This window comes from Myodes glareolus, chromosome 6 (genome assembly GCF_982192425.1).
Source record: "Myodes glareolus chromosome 6, mMyoGla1.1, whole genome shotgun sequence".
Lineage (NCBI taxonomy): Eukaryota > Metazoa > Chordata > Mammalia > Rodentia > Cricetidae > Myodes > Myodes glareolus.
The window spans coordinates 98,604,549-98,624,412 of NC_142031.1; the positions used below are offsets into that span (position 1 = coordinate 98,604,549).

The 19,864-nt window shown below is 49.2% G+C and overlaps 1 protein-coding gene across 1 annotated transcript; it reads left to right on the top strand.

Annotated features, from left to right (window-relative positions):
* Positions 1-1,554: 1,554 nt before the first annotated feature.
* On the top strand, positions 1,555-14,910 carry Pcare (photoreceptor cilium actin regulator). The gene is made up of 2 exons (XM_048431163.3): positions 1,555-5,510; positions 9,946-14,910. Exons 1-2 carry the CDS (start codon positions 1,864-1,866, stop codon positions 10,130-10,132), a joined length of 3,834 nt encoding a protein of 1,277 aa, XP_048287120.3. The 5' UTR covers positions 1,555-1,863; the 3' UTR covers positions 10,133-14,910.
* Positions 14,911-19,864: the final 4,954 nt, after the last annotated feature.

Sequence of the window (19,864 nt, forward strand, 5' to 3'; positions counted from 1 at the left end):
GGTGTGTTTCAAGCTAGCCTTAGTCACATAGAATGACCCTATCTTTATTAAAACAAAACAAAAATCCTCTTCCTCAGTAGAGTTAAATAGTTTTCTGAAGTTCCCCCAACTCAACCTGCAAAGTTGTACACCTGGAATTCTCTTCTATCCAGAAGACTAAGACAGGACTATGGAAAGCCCAAAGCCAGCCTGAGCTACACAGTAAGGCCTGTCTCCAAAAAATAAAATATTAATAATAATAATAATTTCCCCCAAGTCAACCCACATCTCCCTTTGCCAAGTCTTTATTTTCTAGAACATTTTGATATTACAACATGATGGTGTCATCCACAAAGTTCACACCTGATAACTGTGCAATCAAGCAAATAATAATAATAATAATGTTTTAAGTAAATTTCCTATTTCTTGTTAGACAGCAGATTAGATAGATCTGCTCTAGACTTCCCCAACAGCAAGGACTTAGAACCGGATGTAGCAATACAAACTTTTAATCACAGTGCTCGGGAGGCAGAAGCAGGGAATCTCTGAGTTCACGGCCAGCCTGATTTATGTAGCAAGATCGAAGCCAGCCAGGGCTACATAGTGGGAAGGGGTGGGAAAGACTCTGTTAGGTGTTAGAATTATGTTCTTAGGAACAAATAACTCCATGGCCTAGGATTTGCTTGTTTTCCTATAAGGCAATTCAACAGAAAGTCTCTTCTCAGAGGAGTATGGCCCTGAGCCACTGCAGGTTCTAATGACAAGGCATGAGCTTGTATGACGTTGACTATCCCCGACTTCCTCCTCTAGGCCTGGAAACACACGCTTCCTCCTACCTGACTCCATCTTTCTTTCTTTCATTCATTCATTCATTCTTCCTCCCTCCCTCCCTCCCTCCCTCCCTTTCTTATTTATTTGTTTGTTTGTTTGTTTTTGTTTTATTTTGTTTTCAAGACTTGGTTTCTCTGTGTAGCCCTGGCTGTCCTGGAACTCACTCTGTAGATCAGGCTGACTTTCAACTCAGATTTCTGCCTGCCTCTGCCTCCCAGATCCTGGGATTAAAGATGTGTGCTACCACTGCCCAGGTTCTGACTCCATTTTCTATTGTTGCTTTTCTTGCTTATCCTAGTATTTTTTTTTACCTTGCTTTTGTTTTTTAAGACAGCATTTCACTCTGTAGCCCAGACCAGCTTGGAACTCACTGTGTAACCAGACTAGCAATCCTCCTGCCTCAGCCTCCTGAATGACAGAATTTCAGGCATGCACCACTGTGCCCAGCATTTGGGTCTTCCTGATAAAAAGCAGACAGAACCCTTAGCTGCTTTGCCCTTATTAAACCATGAAGGGCACTACTTTTCCAGGGTTTATAATCAGCAAGCCCTCATTTCCCTTGCACAACGTCTTGCCGAGCCTTTTGCAATTACGGCTCATTTCTCTGTGTTTCCAACGGCAGGCATCTGAACAGAATTAAAGTGTGAGCACGTGCAAAAATAATCTGCTTCCCAAGATAGTAAATGCTGAGAAGTTCTATATTAGAACACTCCCAGTGCTGACTGGCTGGGGCATGATTACCCTAATAAGCTTAAAGCTCCACTCGCCGTCCACATCTGTCAGGGCAGGAGCAAAGCACAGGTCCATAATCCGTGAGCCTGGGGCCCTTCAGAACTGTCCCGCTGCTCACTGACAGCAGAGGCTGCAAAACTTAGGACTACGGGCATGTCTTCCTCCTCATCGTGTCACGGGCTCCAAGTCTAGGAGTGTGAAACATGGACTCACAGTTTGGACTGGCGTTGCCCGGATAGACTAGCCAGGGAGACTTCTGTTCCCAGTGCCCAAGGATTCTCCAAAGACTGCGAAGGGAGAAGATGGTGAGAAGCTGAAACCATGGGGTGCACGCCATCACACAGCGTCCTTGTCAACAGCGTGGCCAAGAGTGGCATTCAGTTTTTTAAGAAGCCCAAAGCAATTTTGCCAGAATATCAGAGGGGCAGGCAAAAATGCCCCATCCCTCTGCTGGTTCAAAGTTCCTCCTTCTGTGACCCTGGCTGGGAACCACACCTGGGACAGAGGTCAGCAGAGGAGTCAGCGGGTTCCAAGGAGCCCCAAACCATGGCTGAAGGTCTTTGTCAGCTCACGGAAGATATGAAAGGACCGATTCCAGAAAGTCCAAGATTCCAGCTGAACAATCCGCAAAGCCACACAGCTACGGACATGTCATTCAGGACAGTTGGCTCCCACGGGATACAAGGAGCAGATGCTGCTGGGCGAGAGAGTGAGGAAAACATGCCCCAGGAGACCTCAAAATGGGACAGCAAACCAATGTGCCATCAGTCAGGCAACCAGCGCCACTGCCACCAAACCACTCCTGAGTCAAAAGGCAAAGTGGACTTCCCCGAGCCCCTGGTAAAGGCCCACCAGCTCGCTTACGCCTATCTGCATGCTAGCCTTTCCAGATACGAGACGATTCTGCGCCTCGTCCAGCAGGCCAGCCACACCCGGGAGCTGCTACAACCCATGCTCAGCTTCCTGCTGCTGTGTTTCCAGGAGGTCAGCCAGCTCCTAGGAGAAATCTCCAGAGACGGAGAAGTGCTCCTCCAGGGAGTTAGAGGGGATCTGGCCTGGCCGTCCAGGACAGGAGAGCCCTGGGAACAGCCAGACCTCCTGCAACAGTTGCTGCAGTACACGGTCAGCAAGCTGAAGGTGGTCCACGGCACAGTGGCCGACCTCACTGGGAGCTTGCTGGAGAGTTCCAGCAGCTGTCTCAGCACCGCGGCTAGCCACCTGAAGGGTAAGCTGAGCACCCAGAGAGGTATAGACGAAGGCCTCCTAAGGGCCCTGGGACAACTAGAGAGCCTGACCCCTGGCCATGGTGACCCTGGGCTGCCGGGTCCACCCTTGTGCTCTGAGGACAGTGGCATCGGTGCTGATAATGAGTCTGTGCAATCCACGGAGAAGCTGGGCAAGCAAACCAGCTGGGACTTGGCAGCAGAGCCCGGAGAATGGCAGTCAGGGACTGCACCCCAAGTGGAAGTCAGGGTGGCAGGGCATGCCTGGCAGAAAGGTCCATATTGGACAGGTTCAGACAGACACCAAGACTGTCCGCTGTCGAAGCCTAGGATAGCGAAGGTTCAGCCTGCGGCACAGGATAAAGCCAGGCACTCCAGTGCCTCCAACACGGGCTCAGAAGCAGTCACCTCCAGGCCTCCGGAGGCTGCCAAAAACATTCTGCGGAATGCCCTAGGGTTTGAGACCCCTGTGCAAACACATTTTTCTCAGTGTTCTGGGGTGGTGGATGCTCCATCCCTGAGTGAAGATGAGGACAGCAGCCCAGAGGAGGAAGATGAAGTCAGCAGCACGGATCTGCATGCTGAGCGACAGAAAGCAACACCTCCAAGACCACGGTCCTCACCTCCCTCCCGGGAAAGCCTGTTTCAGCCATACTCCAGGAAGCTGAGGAGCCCCCAGGCCCAGGAAATGATTCTGAAGATGAAAGAAGCCATCAGCGAAAGGATCAAGTTTGTCCCTGTGCCTTCCAGACCCCAGGACTGGGCTGAGGAGGAGGAGAGGACAACAAAGGTCCCTCCAAGACCTAACACAGCCTGTGGCAGCAGGAGGGCCCCAGAGAGACAAAGGAGGTCACAATCAGAGGGATGTCTTAAGAGCCACATGGAAGACCCCACCCTCCAGGAGCTGAAGAGGGTTCAGACAGACCTCAGTCGGAGGCTGGAGGTATTCTATGCCCTGGGCGACACACGGCGGGGGCAGAACAGGGAACAATGTCTGCAATCCAGGACATCAGTGCTGTGGCCTCCTTCCAACTGCAGGGTAAGTCCCGGTAGCACCATCAGCAAGTTCAAGGCCTCACTCACCAAAAACTTCAGCATTCTGCCCAATCAAGACAAGAACATCTTGCAAAGAGGGGGTCACCTCTCTGACCGTGAGCAGCCCTGCCAGAAGAAGGCTGAGAAGCTGCCAAATGCCATCTTTTGTGGTGAGAAGAACAGTAGGCTTCCCAGGGACACTGAATGGGACATAAGGGACTGTCCCACCAGAACATCAGTGAAGAAGCTCATTGAGGCCTTCAGTCCCAATGAGAGTCTGAGGATGCCAAGGGACTCCAAGAACTTGGGGTCAAGCCCCTGCCTCAGAAAGTGGGGGGTCCCTGCCATCCCTCCCAGATTTCCTATATACAGGGGGCTAGCCCCTCTGTATGCTAAGCCCCAAATTTCTCCAGCAGCAGGCAGAGAACCCCTCAGGGTGGGCATGGGCTGGAGGCCTTCTGCACCCTTTCCCTCCCTTCCTACAGCAGAGGCATCTGATAGTGAGGACATCAGCTGGGAAGCAGAGGGAGACCTAGAGAACCTCCCCCCACCTCCTCTGGAAATCCTAATGGACAAGTCATTCACTGCTCTGGAACACCCCGAGAGCAGTCAGCCAGCACAGAGCCCAGTGGACGAGACCCTGGTACCAGGGCTGCAAGAAGTTGGCCCACCAAGGAAAACATGGGCTTCCCCCAAGCTGAGAGCCTCCATGAGCCCCATGGACTTGCTCCCTAGCAAAGGCACTGGCAGCTCGCTGAGGCTGTACAGTACTGGGCCAGGGATCATCAAGAATGTGGGCAATCCCAGAAAGCTGACTTTGGACCTGAACTCCCAGCAAACGGTGGGCCCAAGCCCAGAGGCAGAGGGTGGAGCTCAGATTCAGGTACCAGTGGAGGATGCTGCAAAGCTCTCTGAAAATCGCCAGAAGGTAAACCCTTGGCACCACCCTAACCCCACATCTGGGCAAAGCAGGACTTTGGAACCCAGCCTGACCCGCTCTTCACAAGGTCCACTCTCTCCAGAAGCATCCAGGAAGCATCCAGAGAGAAGCGCTCCAGGAATCAGGAAAACTTCTCCCATGAGAGCACAGTGGGCATCCCCAGGGGACAGGAGGCTGCAGAGCCTCCCCTCCTCTCGTGGGTTGTCCCAGCCAGGCCTCCCTGCGGCTCTCAGCTCCCCTAGCCCACCTCTGAGCCCCAGAACGCTGAGCCCACCAGCCACAAAGAAGTCAACTTCCCCACCGTGTGGGTACCTGCAGCTTAACCAAGCCCAGGAGAGCCCACCTGTTCATTGGACAGAAACAAACACCCCTTCCTCTGCCTCCTCATCTTCCCCCTCAGCGTCTCCCTCTCAGGGCTCCAAGGAGACTAGTCACTTTCAGGATGGTGAAGCCACTGTGACTAAAACACCCAGGAACAAGTGTTCCATATTCTGCCCAGCTGCCCCCTCTCAGTTTGAAGCTAAATCGTCATTCTCACTATCCCTTCCAAGGATGCTGCCAGAACCTGGAGGCCCCAACAGGGCCCCAACAGGAGGCTGGAGGGGCAGCTCAGGGTCACGACTGAGGGCAGATCCGCAGAGGAGAACAACTCTGAGCACCCTCAACCCCCTGCCTTTTGTCAGAAGGACAGCTTCAGAACGCCAGCGCCAGCAGGCTCCCCCTCTTCAGCTGCCCGGCTGCTCTTGGGAATCCCATCCTTGCCAAAGCAGGTAAGAGACGCCTGGCCACAGGCCAAGGAGCCGGGGTGGGCTCTTTATACTGTCTAGGGTAGTATTTTTCAAACTGTTCCAAAGGCAGACGCAGTGGGGAAAAAGAGATGAGATGCATTGCCAGGTCTCCCCTTGACCATGGACTACTGAGTTTTCAGCCCTGCCCCAGTGGCTAGCTCACTGCCTGTCTGAGCCCAGAAGCCAGAGTCTGTTCTCTCTTCCCACAGAGGGTTCTCTAATCATCAGGTACCAGGACCCTTTAAACTCTCAAACATTTGGAGAACCCAGTAGTTTTTACATATGTGAATTACAGCTACTATTTTTATCATAAGTTTAAACTGAGAAATATTTAAATATTTACGAAGAATAAGCCCATTCCATATTCACACACAAAGTGTGTTGTTATTGTTTTAAGATTGGGCTGGCATTAAATGCACAATCCTTCTGCCTCAGTCACCTGAGTTTTGGGATTACTGGAGGGAGAGAGGAAGGCAGAGGGAGAGAAGAGAGAGGAGCGACAGATAGAGAGAGAGAGAGAGAGAGAGAGAGAGAGAGAGAGAGAGAGAGAGATTTGATGAGAGTATTGTCATCTTGCATTTTGCAGACTTTTTGGTATCAACTGGTTTATTCTGACAGCTGGACTCTCAACTCTGCTTCTATAGGCCATGCTGTGCATCCATGGATTCAAAACTCTCCCCACATTCCTAAGAGTGTGGACCAGTAACACCTTCGAATTACTATAAAAATTGGTTGAACCTTGAGCTCTCCACCCCTAGAAATGTCACTGAGATACCTAGGGGGTCCACAGAGCACATTTGAAAAAACAAGTGGTCCTGGAAACAGGCAGATGTATAGTGGAGTAGACTTCCCAGAGTCCCGAGAGCCTGGCTCCACTTCTCCACCAGTTTCCAACGCCTGTAGGATGAGGGTGTTCGCGAGCACGAGCATCCAGAGGAGGAGCTGCCCTTCTGGCCCACGGGAAGACTGAATGCCCAGCATGTCTGTCTCAGCAGAGACAAGTTGATCCATGCTATGGGCCCAGCATGCAGGCAGTTTGAGCACACAACCCCGGGCCCGGGAGTCAGCAGAACTGTCCCATGGACACAGAAGGGGCTCCTCTTCTTGATGGGTTGTTTAACAGAATACCCAGGGGTGGGTGTGGGGGAACGTGTCAACCCAAGGTCTATTAAAGAAACACTCTATCAGGCCGTCTGATATAAGATAAGACAATGCTCCGCCAGCAGCGCTGGCTCTGTCTGCATTACTCACAGTCCTGTCAACCCACAGTTAATTTCTGCCGGGGTGATACGCATCATGGGTCTCACGATGTGTCCAGGCACAAATGGTAATTTTTTTACAAAGTATTCAGCAGTCAATTTTAAGTAAAGATAGTATCTCGGGAAAGTTGTGCATTGTAATAGTTCTGTAACCTTCCCCAGCCACTTGAAAGAAATGAAATATTGATTACTTTTGCGAGAATCTTAACGTCACACTGCCCTTTCCTTAAATCTAAAATGCACTTTCTACATGGCATGCACACTGGCTTTCAGCTAAGAACCTCGATAAACACTGCCTACTCCGTTACTAGGTTTCTAAAACTGTGCCCTTCAGGAGCAGAGCTTGAGAGAACAGGGACAATAAAGAGGCATTAATTAAAAACACTAACATTTTAAAACAGTGGGGCATAAAACTGCTCAAGAAGAAAATAATGCCCAGGCTGCTCCTCCAAATAGGGCAGCCTAGAAGACTGTTTTATGTTCTGAATCTCAAGTGTGTGTGTGTGTGTGTGTGTTAGAGAGAGAGAGAGAGAGAGAGAGAGAGAGAGAGAGAGAGATTTGTGTACAGCAAGGAGGCATACTTGTGACTTGAAAGCAGAGTCTGCTCAAGGTCAAGTTAAAGTCCCTTACCCTGGGCTCCCATTCCCCTCCCTTTGGGTGTGGCTACACGCTGATGTCATTCCAAAGTCTGAACCCACAAAGGGGAAATGCCTGTCTCCCACCAATCACCCTACACCAAAGTGAGCATTTAGCATGTGGAAGCTGAAGCCCATCCATCCACAGTAAGAACTCTGAGTCTTTGCCTCTGGACACACAGGGCACAAGTCTAACTTTCTGCCATCCTGCCTATGAAAGAACCATACCAGAGGCTTAAACATGACTTCACCAAAACCCCACGACAAGCACCGGAGAACCAGACAGTGCTTCCAAAGCTGGGGCGTGCGGGGATACACTAAGTCACACCCACTGTGTCTTACAGCAGGCGGACTGGAGTGCCCTGGAGTTGTCTCGGACTCCATTTTCATCGCTCCACGCTAGGCGCAAGCTGTTTTGTGGGAAAAGGATGATGTCTGTATCCTCCTGTTCTGGGGTACCTGGGGATGGGGAGCAGGCCTTGGCAGCATCCCCAGGAAACTCGGCCACTGAATTTTGATTCTCTGTGTGGATGCAGAATCCCCAGGTGAAAAGACATCTCTAGCGTCAGATATTGGAGCCCTTTAAACACCTCAGAAGCCTCTACCCCAGCGCTTCTCAACCTCCCTGATGCTGCAACTCTTTAACACGGTTCATGTTGCGGTGATCCCTCAATCATAAACTTATTTTCACTGCTGCTTCCTAACTGTATCTTTGCTACTGCTATGAACCATATGTAAATATTTTTGAAGATAGAGGCTTTGAATATAAAGGGGTCATGGCCCACAGTTTGAGAACCACTGGTCTAGACTTTCTTCCCTACGTGCAATTCTTCTCATCACTGTCTGACCCCGATTGGTAAGAGAGGAGCATTGGACAAGTCCCATGCGGTGCTTGGCTCAGGCTGCCCAGAGGCCAGCGGGGCAGCAGGTGGACAGTCTGTCTCCCTAACAGTTCCAGGAAGGGAGAGAACCTCAACCACAGAGCGACAGCCTGTAAAATTGGCAGGCTCCTGGCCTCAGCTTTTTGCAAATAATGGAACTCAGGTGGGGCTGAGAAAGAATTTAGACCCAATTTTCATGCCGCCGGATCAACCTTCACAGCCAGGCAGAGAGGAACAAAGACTAGGGCATGGATAAAACACAACCTGTGTGTGCTTCCTAGTCCCTCGGCGTCTCCGAGGAAATGAAGAGAGGAGGCAGCTGTGAGCTGTGGACTCTGAACACGCTAAGGTAGAGCCCTGTAGCAGCCTAAGGCCATCACTGGCTCTAAGGCACAGTGGGCTCCTTGCTCCAAAAATATATGCACATGTGCTACTCTGTGCATCCTCTTCTCTTCCCACCTTGGCCTTGCTCATATCCAAACACAGGCTTGTTCACTGGTCTGACATCCCACGTGCAGAGCAAGCATACTTCATTATAAAAGGCAAGAGTGTGTTGTCACGAGCAGAATGCAGGGCCATATGGGCTATGCAGGTGGGAGGCAGGGCTCTTGTCCTGCTTTTGAAGTGACCAAGAGCTCTAACCAAGGCCCAGTTCTCTGAGCCCCAGGTACCCAACTACTGTACAATAGTCGATCCCTAGAGTCCCTTCTGGGCACAACTTCCTATACCACAGCACCATAGAGACAGATTCCCATTATCCTCTGAGCATCTGCATGGGGATTGTGCACACCGTTTTCCAGTTCATCCAGCACTGGTACCTGTGAGTCCTGGTGATGTAGGTATTATTCTGATTTCCAGTTTACAAAGGAAAAAATCAGACCCTGTGGGATTGATTGACACGCAGCAAGGCACACAGATGGCAAGACCAAGAGCCAAGATTTCAGCTCAGGCAGCCAGACACCAGCCTTCCCTAAGCAATCCTGCAGCCAGCCTGCCAGCAGCCGGCCCTGGCCCTGGGTGGCTTTCAGAGTTCGTCCTGTCTACCTAGGCTTGTCCCATCCTTTGTCAAGCCACATCCCATTCTCCCAGAGCATAACCAGTTAGAGCTGGCGGTCTGCGAGGGGCCCTCCTCCTTTCACAGCCCTTAAGCATGGCACTCAGCACTGGGAAGCTCTAGTCTAACCAAATACTGGGCAAGACTGGGCCAAGCGGCTCCTCTTTGATTCTATTCAGGAAAAGAATGACAGTTGTACAAAGACGGGACGATTTTTTTCCCCTTGCTGTTATTGTTGGTTTTTATTCAAGCAACTAAGCCTCGCTCTTTCTTAAACAAGAAATGCATTAGAAAAACAAAATTAAACGAAATAAGGGCCCAGTTCCCCCAGGCCTGTTCAGAGAGCTGCAGGATTCTAGGCATAGAGGAAAGAGCGTGAATGAACCTGCTGGGGAAGTGTTGGGAGCTGGTTCCCACCACATCTAGATAGACCAGGAACACAGGAAGGATAATCTAGCCTGGCAAGTGTGAAATGGAGAGGCAGGGGGAGGGGAGGGGAGGGAGAGACAGAAGAGAGGAGGGAACAGGGAAGAGCAAGAAGGAACAGCAGAGGAGTGTCTGATCTGTCACTGTACTTTCTCCTATCAGCAGCGGCAGCAGCAGCAGTGAGGAGAGCCCCAAGCAAGAGCCCCCAACTTTGAATAACTCCTGTGCCCCAGAATTGCAGGGCAGCGGCACCAAGTGGGCATCTCCTTTGGAGCTCTGTGTGCTGGGCCATGGGCTGCAGCCAGAAGCTCGCATCAGCCGCAGCCAGGACAGAGCCCAGCCAGAGTAACAACACCAGCAGAAAGAAGTGGCCTGGCACACTGATGCCAGTGACCCTAGGACACAGGACGCAGCCATGAGGTGTTTGCACTGCTCCACGGATGGTGGGCAAACCAACTCGAACCGCAGTGTCTTGGACAGACCCTGAAGACGCCCTGCCTGACGGTCTGCAAAATCTTCAGCAACAGTTGGGTTCACTTCGCAGCAAAGATCCTGCTTTGCCTGAGGTTTAAATGTTAATGAAAACCTTAGAGCCTGCAATGAGCCCTTTATCTTTTCAAGAGCTGGCCTTAACTAGAGGGAAAATATATTTGTTCTTAGAGGGACATGTGATAACCAGTGGTGATGACAGCATTTAAACCACAACCATGAGTGAAATAGTATCCCCTGGATAAGAAAACCAAAGTTGTGAGGAAGCGTCCCAGGAGAGCACTCTCCCCCCTCCACCCCGCAACACAAGGATCTTGCTGAAGTTCAGACAAGTTAGAAGAACAAAGCACAAACAGGTACAGGGTGGTTGGCCTTGGACTCTGCATTCTTCATTAAATTCCATTGCCTTTGATTAATCTATCACTGTACCTGCCTACAGCATAAGAAGTCATACAAACAGTAGGACAAGCTAATTTTTTTTTTATTTGCTTTAAGGTTAAATATCATGATGGTTAATGCTGTCAATTTGACAGAATCCAGAACCACTGAAGAGACAAGTTTTTGCTCATGTCTGTGAGGGATTTTCTAGATTGAGTTTGATGAGGTAGGAAGCCCCACCCTACTATGGTTGGCACCTTTCCATGGAGGTTGGGGGCTGCAGATCCTGAACCTCAGAAAAGAGGAAGAAAACTAGCGACCAACATTCATTTCTTCCTGCTTCCTGACTGTGGATGCAATGTGACCAGCGACCCCCAGTTCCTACCACCCCATGATGGACTGCACCCCTCAGTCTATGAAGCCAGAATAAACCCTCCTCCATTAAGAGGCTTTTGTCGGGCTATTGTGCCCCATACGTTAGCAGGGAAACTAACACACGTGGTTTGTTTCGACAGCACAGCGTTGAAATCTCCACTGAAAGCTTCGTTTAGAAGCAAATTGCTCCTGACACTAGAAAATGAGGCAGATTAGAACATCCATCCGCTCCCACCCACACCCTGCTTCCCTGTTCACGCCCACTTTTGGCCATGCCACCCTTGGCCTTAGTGTGTATCAAATTCTCTGGCTGAGCTAAACACCCACACACTTCTGGGTCTGAGCAAACACAACTGAGCCTCCAAAACAAGAGGCCTGTTCTATGCACTGAGTGAGGGCTGGAGCCCAGAGATACGGAGGGTATGGCGACGGAGGGTATGGCGCATCCTTACAGGCCTACCCACCCCCAAGCTTCTTGCCAAGATTATTTCTAGGTCATCTGCAGAGAAGTTCTGTTGGTGCTGGAAGCAAAGCCAAGGAGCACCACTTCTGCCAAAAACCCTGCTTCTTCCAATGGGCCAGATACTTGCTGCAGACCCTGGAATTTTTCCATCCGGAGCTGTGGAGTACTTTCTATTTAGAAAAGAATTTGCAGTGATTGGGTGATTCAATGCCTGCTCAGTGGGTTGTCAAAAGACAAGAATTCTCACCCACGGGTACAGCTAAGCAGGCTGAACTTCCCAGATCTGCCTCCAAGCTGAGGTTTTTCAGTTTGAGAAAATTACAGACCTCAAATCCTTTTTTGTTAAAATAGATCGTGGGCTCAAGCGCATGTTCTACTGGATCCTGGAGCCTCCGCTTCCCTCCTACTCCTCCCTCCCCAGGGTCAGGCTTGTGACTCTGACTACGGGAATCTCACCTGGCCTGTCACAGTTTTAGAGCGGCAGGGCTTCAGGGACACCCCTGAAGCACCATTGATGAAATGGCTGGGTGGCACCGTGCTCACCCCTGTTATGCAGAGCTACTGACTTGTGTTTGCTCGTGGGGCTGTGTTGACATCAGGGCAGTACCTGAACCACAGGTGTAGTTCTGGGATGAGCCTAAAACGTGCTGTCTTCCATTTGGGTACCACCCTAAGTGATTGGGCGGGCAGCTTGGGAAACACAAAGGCAGGGCTGAGTAAGCGTAATACCTCTGAGCAAACAGAAGCAAACAGTGTCGGTAGCCTCTGAAAGTTTACCCATATGTGAGTTGCTTTAGGTATCATGGGTCTAGGGCCTAAAGAAGTGTTTCTCAACCTATGGGTTGCAACCCCTTTAGAGGTCATAAATCAGATATCCTGCATATCCGATATTTACACTATGATTACTAACAGTAACAGAATTACGCTTACGAGATAGCAATGAAATAATTTTATGGTTGGGGTTCACCATATCATGAGATATGAAAGGGTTGCAGCGCTGGTTTAGAGGAAGATTCCTGGGGATCTTATAAAACAAGGCAGAGCTCCGACTACTGGGATTGCATGGACACATTCTGAATGAAACTGGGGTGTGGTGGTCCCCATAAGCATCACGGTTGGCATAAGAAAGAAATCTGGTTCCGCTCAACCAGCTGGTTAGTCAACCAGCACTTGGCCAAATTTCTGAAGTCTGATGCCAAGTGAATTATTTTTTACAGTAAAACTTCGAACAAACTTTTCCTCGTGACAATTATCACAACAAAGCTTTAGGTGTGGCTACATCAAAACTCCTTTGCAAAGTACATTTCTTTAGCAAAGCCCCTTGTGAACTTCTCTATTAGAATGAGTTCTGTTGGCTGAGAAACACTGCTCAGGAGTTCGGGCCTAGAGAGAAAGAGTTTACAATAAGCATCAGAATGGGCCCTATTGACCGAGAAATGGTGCTCAGGATTTGGGGGATTTGGGTGAAGGCTGGCTCCATAGACTAGCCCAAGATCACCAGGTCAGTAAACAACACTGACTCCAACCTCCCCGCATTTTTTTAATGGATTTCTTCCATTAAAGAAAAAAGCCTGGGTGTTTAACAATTCTGTTTTCTCTAGTGCTGATCCGTGAGCACGTGGACCTCTTGCCCTTGTACACTGGGGTACATGTGGGTATAACACAAGAGGACTTTTAAAAGTTGTAGCTTCAGAAGCCCAGATGTAAAGATGAACTTGATAATCCTAGGGGAAGGCAGATCACCAACCCAGGCCTCCCTCTTCAAACAGCCTAACTGTAGAAGTTCATTAGTCTAGGTTGAGTTCATTAGTTGTTGAACGTCCCACGGTAGTGACGAGAGCTAGAGGTGACCAGCCTGAAACCAGGCGACATGCTATATCATAGAGGGTCAGCACCCCAGACAACTTTCTGGGAGAGCCAGGTAGGAACTCCTACTGTGCCCCCATGAAAGTGCATGCGAGGGGCCTTCCAGAGAGTAAGGCTGCCTCCCCCAACCACACACATGCACACACACATACACACACACGCACACACACACATATACACACGCACGCACACACATGCACACCATGCTATGCTGCAGGTAGCAGAATCAGGACACAGCAGCTCCTGTTCCTGCCGTCAGTCATGGATGGCACTTTCTTACCCCCCTAGAGGACGTCCTTGTGCCCTGAGAGCCTTGATGACTTGCCACATGTCCCTACATGAGAGGCTCCAACTGCCACTAGAACCAGGAAGCAATGATAATATGCTGATGAGGCTCAGTGACCCACAGGCTATGGGACTTCTAAGCCACCTTCTCCCAGACCACATCAGGAGAGAGTTGCCAAAGCTAAGGAGCTGGGAGCAGGAGAGGCAATGAAGTTCAAAGGTCAGGCAGTGTTGAGCTGACATCAGAGCAGATGGGTTGCAAGAAGTAAGGACTTGGTCATCGTACAAACATCACCTAAGTAACTCATGAGTTAAACTCTGTACAAAAAAAAAAAAAATTAAACCCACTTCAACCTGCCAGGCTTATAGTATCAGCTCAGTTATCCCTCTTGGAGACCAGGCCCTCCCCAAAACCCACGTCTACGATTCTACCATAGGAAGTAAATTCCTGGTAGCCATGAAGGGTAAGGTCAATCCCACAGGTTCTCAGATCCTTTTATCTATGCTTATCTACCCTGTCAAAGAGTTGTGCCCTTGCTGGGACAAATCCACTTCTTTCGCTCAATAGGAAAGATGACAGTTTTTGTTTACTTATTTAGTAATTACACCAATGGGCCCAACCCACCAAGCAAGCACTCAGAAGTGTACTTTTCCATAGCAGAATTAGAAACCAACAAGGAACATTGTTTTATCTATCATTCTTACACCAGACAAGGGGGTATCTCCATGGGGTACATCACACCCTATTCTTCTTTGGACCAACTCTCCTCTGTGGGAGCACATACAGCCTTCATCCTCCATCCCATGGGGACCTCAGAGCTGTAAGGAGGGAGGTATCAGCACAGCTTTCACCCAACACATTTAGTAGCATAGCAAACAGATCTTCCCCGGGGGAAAAACACAATCTTTTATTTCCATCAAAGCATTCACGAAGGTGGGAAAAATGGTGCAAATATTATTCTAGCAGAGCAGTAATAGCTTTTTTTGCAAGTATAAATACAATCCTCACAATGAAATATAACATCTCCATGGACTGTGCTGTTGTTTACTAGAAGCTGTATCTATTTTCCTTCCGCATGTCACGTGCCCAGTCCCGATCCTCAACTATTCCAAACTGATAGAAATGCGTGGCAGACGGACCAAAGAGATTTGCCCCTTCATTGCAAGGAGCTTGTGCTCGACAAGGCTCAACTCATAAATCCTACAGTGTGAATGAAAGGAGTTTTGAGAAATGTATTCTTTTTCTAAAATAAACCAGTGTTTTGCATGTACCAGGGGAGCTGGTACAGTGAATTATGCATGTTGACATGCCTGTCAATTGATCATCTGGTCGACCGCTTTCAGGCTGCCAAGCACCCACTCTGTCTTCCAAAGAAAATCTTTTCAAAGGTAATATATTTTTAAGTAGCCCCACATCAAAGATTTTGTTGAACCACCATAAAGTAAATGAGTTCTGAACCTGTAGTAACAGAACATGGTATATTGCACTAGCGTTTCCTTCCCGTGCCTGCCTTAAGTTTAAATAAAGTCCCATCAATCCATCCAGACATTTTTATGAAATGTAATTAAAGATGCCTTGCACAAAAGGAGGCACAAACAGTTAACTCACTCCGCTCTCTAATTCAATTTTATGGAGGAGCTCGGATTCTACAGGCTTGGTTACAAGCGTGAACTTCAGAAAGTCAGTTCGAGGATCATGGGTGGGCCCGGCATCAGGGGACAGTGACGTTCTACTGATCCGGCAGCCAGGGTTCTGAACGCTGATGTCCCAGACACCTCGGCAGTCTTGGTATTTCAAACAGCATTGGACCTTGGTTGTAATGGTGCTGGCAGGACTTCATTCATAGCCAATGGGGGTAAAAAGAACCAAGAACAGAGGAGAATTGGAGACGTAGCAAGCAGGAGGTAGATGTGGTTCATTCTTTGAAAACCAAGATGGGGGGGACACAGTTGTGTAATCCATCTTATTGAGACATCTTAGAGAATTCACAATGCCATTGATTCTCCTCTCTCTCTCTCTCTCTCTCTCTCTCTCTCTCTCTCTCTCTCTCTGTGTGTGTGTGTGTGTGTGTGTGTGTGTGTGTGTGTGTGTGTGTGTGTGTGTGTGTGTAATGTTCACAGATGCCTGTCTTTATTTCATAATTCTGGTTAAGAATTTATTCTCATGTTCCCCTCTTTCCAGAGCTGCACACTGACCCATAAAGAAAGGGAAGATTTTCAGAAAGCTTGGCCCAGTAGCCCAGTCGGTCCCAGCAGCAGAGAGGTAGAATACAAACATCAGACCGGCCTAGGCAACATTGGCAGGTTCAAGTCACCCTAGGCTATATAACAAAACTTTGTCAAAAGAAAGAGGGAGGGAGAGATGAAGGGAAGGAAGAGGGGAAGAGAAAATGGGAGTGGGGGTGGGGAAGAAAATCAGTTGTCAAACTCACTAAGAATTGACTGGATTCTTTAAAAGTGTCCTTGTCGTTCTGTGTGAAAGTAATAAAAGATTAAAACATTTTGCTTAGAGATACAAGTCTTCATGTCAAATATACCAAACGGGGAAATTAAGTTCCTAAATCTCATTTATCTCAGGCAGAATCTTGGGGTGATCTATCCATCACAGAGATGATCAGCAATTACTTTGGCCCCTAAATGTCCTCCCTGAGGGAGGATGAAAGACCTGGCAAGATTTACACTTTCCTTTGTATGCAAGGCTCTTGCTTTCCAAAATACAATCACCTAAACTTAGGTCCTACCAGAGTATGAACAAAGTATTTCTTCAGCACCTCTTTTACAAAAATAAGCAAAAAGTAAGGTTGAGAGCTCGCCAATGTGTTGCTCCAAAGATGTGTCGCCCACTAGTGGCAGAAGGCACACACATATACCCAGTTCCAAAACAGCTTCCTTCCCAATACACCTGCAACAAACAGCTTCTGGATGGTTCTGGGGTTGGGTGAGGCAGCTCTGAGAGACAGCGCAGCCTTCTTGGAGAATTCCATTTACAAATAGAAAACTAATTTTCATACCCAACCACAGCCCCACCAAAATTTCATCCATGCCTCCTAAACTGGCTTGGATAGAATTTTAAACAATAATCCTTTGTGGACCTAACTGGTCCTCCTCATCTCTCCCCAAACACACATATCAAATTGCCCCTCGTATTAAGGGAGTAGGAGTCGTTTTCCAAAATCTCTTAGCTCCTCACTGCCATGAACCCATGAAATGGCTACCAGGTAACAATATGGCATTCCCCAGCAGTTGTGGCTGCACCTCCCTGCTGGGAGCAGCCCTGGCTTTACTTCAGTGGCCCAAAATGGTTCAAGATGGCAGATTCAACAGAAAAAAAAATGTAGGCCTGTCATGAAAATTATTTATCTAGCTACCCCTTCCTTTGAACGGGAAAGGATCGACTGTGTTTACAAAACCTGGGGCCTTTTTGAAACTATTGTTTAGTTAACAGTTTCTGCCACCAGCCCTGGGGGTGCTGGTTCACTTTCTGCTTGCCGAACTTCTCAAGGAGAGCCCAAGGTGATGCTAATAACAGCTGTCAACCCGCAGAGAGGTAATTATAAAGCCATGATTAAAACAAAACAAAGCCTCAAATGTCACAGCCTTCTTCTACGGAACACCAGCTTGACAGGGAACCGGACACTAGCCCGCCCCCTGAGTAAGGCCCAGGAATAATGACCCAGCACGTCCTCCGCAGGGCCCTGACTCAGAAACACCCCCCACAGGGGGCGGCGAGCATCCTGTGCCCTGATGCTGCCAGCAGCCTGGAGCCCAGCTAGTGGCAGCAGCCCTCTAACGCGCCACCTCTTGGAACTCACCAGCCTGGCTGCCTGATCCTCTGTAGATTCCTGGGCCCTTGCCCCAAGCCAGATCTACAGTGAGGCCAAGGGAGCAAGCACCCCTGCCTCCTCTTCCCTCCCGTTCCCCAGAGCAGTTTTCATCAACCACGTTTGGGAAATTCTAGTTTAGAAAATTCTGACCTCTTGGCTGTGGGGGTTTGCTTGGAAACTTAACCACCAGAGTATTAAGGCCATGGCAGAGGTCCTGAACCCTAGGCTTGTGTGGGCTGGTTCTGGACTGGGAGTATAACTCACTTGGAAAAGTGTTTGCTTGTGCAATGTGAGGACCTGAGTTCAGAACCCACATAATGAAACTGGGCACAGTAATTTGTACCTGTAATCCCAGAACCAGGGAGGTCGAGACGGCTGGGTCCCAAGAGTTCCCTGACCACCTAGCCTCATGACCAGCAAGCCCAGGTCAGGGAGAGACCCTGCCTCAAATACCTAAGGCTCTCTCTGCCCTGAGGTTTTGACAGAAAATCTCTGAGTTGAGAGTAGCTGCAGGAATCCATGGAATTTCAATGGACTGTGACTGACCTGGGGGGAAGAACTGTCTTAAAGGTGTAGACGACCCTGATAGGTCAAGAGTCGTACCTGATAGGTCAAGAGCCGTAGAGACTGACAGACGTGGGCACATACCCAAGCTCCAGCTGCATTCTAGTGCCCCGACCCTAAAGCAGACCCCTCAGTCAGATCCATAGTACCCATGTCTTATTGGCAATTCCAAAACTCAAGTCCTGGTCGGGTCTGTCAATCAGTCTGTCTGCACTTGACCCGAATCCCTAGGAACTCTACACTGGCTGAGGACACTCGCTCTGCACCCCTGAGTCCCAGCTTCCTCCAGGGAAGGAGAGAGGTGACCTCCTTCTTCAAGGACATCAGGAAGAGTGACAGAACTGGCACATTGCAGGCGTTTGATTAGCAGGCTGCCTTGTTCTCTGACCTCCCTAGTCCCACTCCACAAGGAGAATGGAAAGAGTACCACCCTCCCCACCTCCTCCTCTCCTTCCTGGGGAGGTAGCTGAATTACAATGTAAGGAAAACACTTTCCTCTGGAAAGCTCAAACCCTCCTGCTGTGAGCCTCCAAGGGAAAAGGAGGGGCCACCAAGGAGGGAGGGGCATCCAGATCTCCTTATCCACCCTCCAGTGAAAGGCCTGAGAGTGAAAATAGGCCAAGGGTGGCTGTAAGGACAAAGGAGCAGAAATGACAGACCCCTAAAGTGAGAAGGCCCCTGCCTCCTAGTAAAGAGGACAGAACACTTTGTTAGCCCTAAGCTCACATAGACTCGGTGGGTCTCGGGCTCCACCAAGCCCCAGCACTGCAAGGAAAACAGTGATCCACATCACTAGTTTCTCCAAAACACTGACCCCCCCAGAATGTCACAGCCATTGTCAAGGGCTCCTCATGTTTTATGTTAAACAGTTTGTAAGAATTACTTCAATAATCTTCACAGCAGCTGGGTTAAGGTGGATATTATTGTCATATACATCTCACCACCACTACTACCACACACATACACAACACACACACACACACACACACACATGCACAACATACATACACACAGAGAGAGAGAGAGAGGTTGACAAAAAGTCACATGTATCATGAAGGGCCAGCTTGTTGGGGTTTCTGTCCCACCCGGTACCCCACAACCGGCAAGTCCCAAAGAAAATCACACAAAGGACTCCATAAGATTATAAACTGATTGGCCCATTAGCTCAGTCTTCTTATTAACTAATTCTTACATCTTACGGTAAACCATAATTCTTGTCTGTGTTAGCCATGTGGCTCAGTACCTTTTCCAGCGGGGCGGGTTACATCTTGCTTCTCTGTTATCTGGACAGGAATGGAGGAATGGGCTTCCTCCTTCCTAGCCTTCTCCTGTTCTCATTGCCCTGCCTCTATTTCCTGTCTGGTTGACCCGCCTATACTTCCTGCCTGGCCAATCAGCATTTTATTAAAATACATGATTGACAGAATACAGATAATTCTCCTGCAGTCACACATCAGTAAGTCACAATGCCTAGACTTAAGCTTAGACCCTGGGCCTCTGTACCTGACCTCAGTCTCTATCTCCAATCGCTGGGCACCCCAGAGATGAGAAGAGAGCAGGTCTGACAGTCAGGTAAACCATAGAGCCAAGGACATTGTGCAGCTTCTGAATTTGACCACAGATTGAAATTTCTTGAAGAAGGAAGATGAGAGGAAGAAGAGGAGAAGAGGGAGAAGAGAAGGAGGAGGAAAGAAGGAACAAATGGGGAAATGGGGGGAGAAAGGAGGGGAAGAAGGGAAGGAAAGAAGGACAGAGGGAACCTGAGCCTCACCTCAGACCAACTGAGTCAAAACCCTGAGAGATGAGTCTGAAGCATAAGGTGGACTGTGAAGCTGTG